At 38.6% G+C, this 7,016-nt stretch overlaps 1 protein-coding gene across 2 annotated transcripts; it reads right to left on the bottom strand.

Moving 5' to 3' along the window:
- Positions 1 to 5,034: 5,034 nt before the first annotated feature.
- Bex3 (brain expressed X-linked 3) lies at positions 5,035 to 6,417 on the bottom strand. Of its 2 annotated transcripts, XM_026380810.2 has the most exons (3): positions 6,404 to 6,417; positions 5,954 to 6,020; positions 5,035 to 5,549 (listed from the first exon to the last, which is right to left on the bottom strand). In XM_026380810.2, the coding sequence occupies exon 3, from the start codon at positions 5,535 to 5,537 to the stop codon at positions 5,229 to 5,231; it is 309 nt and encodes a 102-aa protein (XP_026236595.1). In that variant the 5' UTR covers positions 5,538 to 5,549; positions 5,954 to 6,020; positions 6,404 to 6,417; the 3' UTR covers positions 5,035 to 5,228. The 2 variants fall into 2 exon arrangements, with proteins under 2 accessions (XP_026236595.1, XP_077650075.1); XM_077793949.1 differs by lacking the exon at positions 6,404 to 6,417 and having other exon boundaries at positions 5,035 to 5,593; positions 5,954 to 6,006.
- Between the last annotated feature and the right edge of the window lie 599 nt (positions 6,418 to 7,016).

The following is a 7,016-nucleotide window of genomic DNA, read 5'->3' as shown; positions in this document are numbered from 1 at the left end:
ACATTATTAACGTGATTTTAAATTTTAACTAGATAGTAAATATTGAAAATGTTAAATGATGATTTTTTTGCCAAAGTAGTCTACCTGTGGGTACTTACACTCCAGATACAGCCCTAGGATGCTATTCATGTGTCTCAATTGCTCAGGTTGAGTTCACCATTTCCCAAGCTTTTATATGGTGTTTGCTAAAGCAAGAGAATTTTTCTTTTCTTTGCCAAAGTGAAAAGTCCCCCATTAGAAATTTGTTGGCAGTTTCTGATTTGTAAATCCTCTAGCTAAATGTTAGTTGGGAGTTTATAATTGGTTAAGTCTTTTATTTTACTAGCTATGATGGTACATTCACTATGAGTTGGGTTTCAGTTTATTTACATAGGAATTGAGGGTATTAGAGCCATCTCAGTCTAATGGCCTCCCAATTAGTTAACAGTGGTAACATTTGCATGCCTGTGGGAAACAACCCTGCACCAAGAAACAATCCACCCAGAAGAATTAAATTCAGAACAGTACACTAGCCTGATTTGAAGGCCTCATAATTCATAGGACAACAATCGAGTCCTCACAAGGTTTTTCCTCATTAGCACTATACAATTAACCCTAATCTAAACACAACTCTGATTCTGACTTACAAAACTTAAAATCAAGAACCTAAAAATACAACATCCAAAATAAAAAAAAATTCTAGATGGGGTTTATGGCAGATTAGACATCACAGAAGAAAAAAAAATACAATCCTAAAGACATAGCAATAGAAACAATTCAAATAAAATAGAAAAAAATATTAAAAAGTAACAGCATTGATTATGATTGTGTGAAAATCATGTTGATAATTATTTTAAATGACTACTGGTTAAGCCCTCTATTTACATGACAGAAATTTTCAGAGTGGGGGAAAAAAGAGCAAAACAGACTCAAATATTTGAATGTTTTGGAGAAGTGGGAGCTTACTGTACATACACACAAAGCACAAATACAAACTGAGGGAAAGACTTATTTCACTAAAAATATACAATATACCGTGGTCTAAGACAGTACCTACCTAAACTAGTATAACTCTAAGTCAGATAGAAGGTCTTTAAACATGCCTCTGTAGGAGATAAACTAGCCATTGGCACATTAAAATGTCTATAGAGAATTCTGTAGTAATGAGGGCCTATGAAAAGTGCAGAATTGAGGAAAGGAGAGTGTCCAATAATAGCAGAGGATTGGACTAGGATCGTGACATACAGTTTATTTATTGTTTTTAAATATATATTTTATTTTTAATTAAAAATTTCTCTAATTATGTTTAATAATAATAGTCATATACTGGATACAATGTAATGTTTCAATCCATGTATAGGATAGATAATGAGCAAATTGAGGTAGTTGTCATATTCATCCCCTCAAACATCATTTCTTTGTGCTAGGAAGATTCAAGGCCTTGGGCTGGGGATGTGGCTCAAGCGGTAGCGCGCTCGCCTGGCGTGCATGCGGCCCGGGTTCGATCCTCAGCACCACATACAAACAAAGATGTTGTGTCCGCCAATAACTTAAAAAAATAAATAAATATTTAAAAAAAAAGTTTAAAAAAAAAAAAAAAAGATTCAAGGCCTGAACAGTTTAGATGTTATTCTGAACAACTGAAGTAATTCTGAAGGACTTGGTTTCTGCATGTGCAAATGAAAAACAAGAAGCAAATAGATCACATGCTTTTTACCTCCTTTGGTTCCCCCAGAAGCTCTAGAAATGATTATTTCCATTTTATCAACGAATACAATTAACACTAAGTAATAAGTAGGTAAACACTAAATTTATATTACCAGCTAAAAGGTGCAGATATAATCTGAAATTCATTATTCTTGTTTTTGCTTTTCAAACAAGTTTTTATAAAGTTTGACAGGGTCTTTGACTCTGATTGACATGATAGTTAGCTCCTTCAAAAATAAATTTTAAAACCAGTTAAACACTAAATAATAATTCCAGGAAAAAATAGGTAAAAACAAAATTAATTGGCACTCATGTGATCTCAGGAAAAGATTATTAAATTTCCATAATATCTTCTGTTTCAAAACAACAAAAGCCACTTTAGAATGCATTACTTTACAATAGAAATACAATAAAATTCTTTCCATTTCTGCAGAAATTATTCTTTTTAATGTACATACAGTTGAAAATTTCTTCATAAGAAATTCAGCTAGTTTATTTTTATGAAATCAAAAATGTTTTCCATCAGTTCCAAGGTCGAGAGTAAATTTTTAAACATGCTAATTGTAATTTTTCAAATAATGTCTGGGGGAAATTAAAAATAAAAATTAATTATTAAAAATTAATTAATTTTGATGATTAACTCATTTGGTGACATATTCTTAAAAAGTATCATGACTGATTATATATGAGATAGCAATATATAAAATGCTGTATTTTCAAAAGTTTTTAAATCAGATCAGTATGTTTATTATATGATATATGTGATGTCAGGAAAGGAGGCAGAACACACATGGGATCCTGTCCATTTAATTTATGTACTCTAGTCTTTTTCCTAATTCTGGAATATTTTTCAAGTTTCATAATATTTCTGTACTATTCTGTTAAGCAAATGTATCTATTTTATGTTCCTAAATTTATCAACGGGGTAGGAACTTGGGGAAATGTGATGGCGTGTACAACAGCATTTTAGCTCCTGATTTTCAACCTTGAAAAAGAGGTAATTGAAAGTTAATCATTGATGAGTGGAGAGAGTTAAAACAGTAAACATTTTAAACTGAACATGTTTTCTTGGAAGGGGGTTTGAAAAGGGAAGAACTTCACAAAAGAGGCTCTGAGCCTGGCTTTATAATGACTAAATAGAGGATGAGTATAAAATAATGTACAATTGATGCCTTTAGATGATTGGGTTATGGTTTTGTTATATTCTTCCTACATGTTAAGCATAATTCAAAGATGTATAATGACCTAGTATTACACAAAGAATTATAAAATTATTACATTTTAAAATGTTATTCACAGAAACTTTACATATGTATAAAAAATAAGCCACCCACAAAGACACAAAAACGTTGTTACATATAATTGCAGTTAAATTATAATTGTGAAATTTAATTAATAACTAAATTCATAAATGGGCAAATACGTGTATTACTATCTTATTAAATTATCTACAGTATTATATACTGTGCAAGAAACTTGAGGTTCAGGTGACTAAAACCAAATATTGTGAGAGGCCACTAGCCTACATAAAAATGATAATGCATATTTTGCTCAATAATTATAATTATTATACATTTATTAGTAATAATTCATAATAATGCACAAATTTAATAGGCTATTTAGAAAAATTTAAAATGTAGATATGCATTGATTACTTAATGTAGTCCAACTTTATATTTTGGAAAAGTATATTCATTGTGGAATCAAGTTAGTTAATTCAGATCATAACATTGGTAAAATGGAGTACTTCCTACAAGTAGTTCTGTGTCTATGTTGTCAACCCTCAGATGCATGAATCCTTGAGGAATTGCCAAAACAATAATTCCTAATTTAGAGAGTGGCAAAAATGTGTTAGGGGTAGGAAGGGCACCCAAGTGTCAGAATTTTTTTATTTTCCTAGGTAATTATGATGCAAGAAAAAGGTGTATGAAAGTAAAGAATAAGAACTTTTTGAAAGTTTGAATTTTGGGTTAGAAAACTCCTTTGCTGGGTTCCTTTGGAAATTAACTGTAATTCTTCCCAGATATGTATTATTACTTGCCTTTGGCCACTTAAGAAATCAATTAAGAACGGTATTCAGTGGGGTTTCTAATTCCATTATAGTTCATTAATCAAAATAATGAATAATTTAATAATCTGCTGTCAGCCACTGTATTTGGAACTGAACTCCAGGATATATAAGACAAAAATCAGTTTGGAGATGGGCATAAATTTATATTTAAAATCATAATGCTAAATATTTAACATAGGTCTTTAAGAGCTTGCAAGCAGTTTTATGTTTCAAGTGGATGGGATGGAGGGAGTGCTTTATCTTTAAGGAAAATGTGTTCCCCCAATGTTATTTACATGTCTGTATGGGCAGGCCTGCCATGAATCCTCTTTGAGAAAATCCACAGCAAGGATAGAAACACAGGCAAAAATAAAGGATTCAGGAGGTTTACAGTAATCGAATTGTGGGCACAATTTAGTAAGACACCTAGATGTATCTCCTGAGTTAGGCCTCAGTGCATTTATGACTGAGTTCTTTGAAGATGAGGGGCATAAAAAGAATCAAATGCTTGTTTTGTTAAGAACCACTGTAAGCCCAAGAACCAGGGGAACTGTACTCACCTGATTAAATATTAAAGTCTAAAGCTATGAAGGCATCCATAGAGGTTAATGAGGAAATTTGGTTCACAAGGGCCTCCAGATAAATTGGTGGGCTTACCTTGAGGAATACAGTTATGTCATCAATAAAAACCAAAACAGGACTCAAGAAGGAAATGTATACCAATTACCCTGCAGTAATCAGAGGAGTAGGGCTGCCAATAACAGAGGAATGACATGGGGGAACCCACTAATTTTTGCTGTATGGACTTATGTGCATGGGTGAAAACACTCTAATTCTCTTCAAGTACCTGATATGTCCAGTTAAATATTAGGGAATCAGACAGGAGCCCACCAAACACACAGTTCCATACTTCACCTATTCCACTTGGCAGTCTTCAAGACAAACATTGTTCCCTGTTTCACAGAAGAGAAAGTATACTCTTTAACTGAATGTGTCTAATAAAGGGCAGCTTTATTCTTTGAGTTTATTGATTGATTATTACATACCTGCACTGCATTCATAAACTCACTGATAAAATATTTTATTTGCCTTTCAAACTCCAGGTAATAAAGAGAAAAAAGAAAGTCATGCATCATCTTAGCCACATACCACACAGAAATGTGCCCAAATTAAGAATTTGATGTATTTTTAGTTAATATATTTATATGTGTGTGCATATATTTTAATGAGACAATAAATATTTAGATTGATTTTAACTGCTTTATTAACTTTACATTTTTCCATGCAAATGGGTAAAACTCTACTGTTGACAGAAACTTAGGCTGGGTGCAAAGGCAATCTTCAGTCAGAAGCTGGCAACGCAAGACCCACTTGAGACATGGAAATAACATAAGGTTCACAGCAAACAGATCAGTAAAGGCATATCAGGAAAATGCAAGGAAAAGGAAAACAGTGGGAATCACAGTATTAATCTCATGGAAAATGGCAGAAGTCAAGGCATAAGGCAAAATTCATCATGATGGTCATGGTGATTAGAGAGCTCCCCCATAAGAATACGCAGACAATTTCTCAATTGCAGCTCCCTAAGTTTTCTCCTGATTTCTCTCATCTCCTCCATGAACATTTCCATATCGTCTCCATCTCCACCCATCCCATCATTGATCTGCCTATTGGGTATGGCCCATCGAAAATTAGGGGCAAGTCGGCGGGCCTGTGCCCGTCTATTATTTCCTGCAGGCTGGTGGCCTTCACCTCCTCCCAAAGGGCGGTCTTCCTCTCCATTCTGCACGGGCTGCTCCATTTCTTCGTTTTCCTGATGGATATTTGCCATGATGAGATTTTTTTCTGGTTGTTTTTCTTTGAACACAAGTAAGACAAGGGCAAGGAGACAGACTGAATGCTTGGTGCATCGACAAGCAGGATTGTGAGTCAGATATGAAGGGTTTTAAAATTTCATTTTTTTCCCACCTTAGAAATTCCACGCGTCCTCTAGGGGGCCTCCAATTTGAGCCCCTCCCTCCAGCTCTCTTCTCTTTCCTCCTCCCCCAAAGCCCACCATTTTTCCTTTCCCAGGATTCTTTCCCAGAGCTCAGCAGGCACCAAAATGGAGGATAGAGATGAGGTGGAAGGCGGGGGTGGGGAGGAGGGCCCATTTAGGGTTGGGGGTCTCAGATTGCATTTTTGCACCGCCCCCCAAGCACTGCCCCTTGCACCGACCTGGGCCTATCCTTGCCTTCTTCCCCTCCTCCGGATTCGCGCCGCCGCGACACTGGGCCCCGCAGACCTGCAGAAATCGGAGGTTAGGGGGAGCTGAGACAGCTGCAGCAGAGCACTGGGCGCCGCCCCCGGCCCCTTCCCTGCGGCGCTCCGGTACCCTCACAGCCCTCACCCCGCCCCGCTCCCCTAGCCGCCCCGCCCCCCGCGGCGTTCACCATTTTTCCTCGCAGGACTCCAGAGTGCTTTCCCTCTGCTCTTACTTGCTCTGCTGCCCCTCCCCCGTGCCTCAGCCGCCCTGCACCCCGACGCCAGGGCGCCACTATTTATGTGCTCTAGAATGCTGGGGTGTGGAGAAAGCAGGGGGGTCCGCCGCGCTGTCCTCCTGCACCCGCGCTGGGCCTACAAGATGCTGCTGGCTTGGCCGCTACGCGCGGGCCCCAGGGCCCTTACCTGCTCCGCTTTCCCCGGGCCCGTTGCCAGCCCGCCGTGCGCAGGGCAGCGGGGAGCTGGTAGCCAGACGCGAGTGACGACTGCACCCTGGGCTGCGTCGCTCTGCAGCTCCGGGTCACGTGAGGGCCGCGCGTCACCAAGAAACTCGCCCCCCATCTCCAGCGGACAGTGCAGCAGGAGGCCCCCCCGCCCCCTGCCACATGCATGCGCACACACAGCACCCCACACACACCGCCTGTCTGAGCAGTGCCTTGGGTGCACACTGCTTGTCACTCATCTCGGTGCTCTCCAATCTGAGGCCCCACAAGTGGCATCACCATCTTGTGGTTGGAGTTGGCCCTTTTCTGGTTACTAGGGAGGATCTGTCTCATCCTCCACCGCCCCCTCCCACCTCGGGTCTTGGTTTAGCCTTTTCTGCCTTTTCTCCAGTCTCCTTAGCTACGTGCTTTTCCCTGCTCCCCATCCCCCTGTGCATATACCTTGAGGTCGAATGAGCTACGTGTATTTCTTTCCTTAAAAAAAAAAAAAGAAAAAGAAAAGCACACCTCAGAAAATTAGGGATTATGAGTTTTCCTTTTGAAAGAAATGCCTCATCCTGCAGAATGAAAAAACT

Source organism: Urocitellus parryii, chromosome X, assembly GCF_045843805.1.
Source record: "Urocitellus parryii isolate mUroPar1 chromosome X, mUroPar1.hap1, whole genome shotgun sequence".
NCBI classification, from domain to species: Eukaryota; Metazoa; Chordata; class Mammalia; order Rodentia; family Sciuridae; genus Urocitellus; species Urocitellus parryii.
This window is presented reverse-complemented; position numbering and strand designations above follow the sequence as displayed.

Coding starts and splice junctions, on each gene's coding strand:
- Bex3 (XM_077793949.1), bottom strand. CDS start 5,567: ATGGCAAATATCCATCAGGAAAACGAAGAAATGGAGCAGCCCGTGCAG.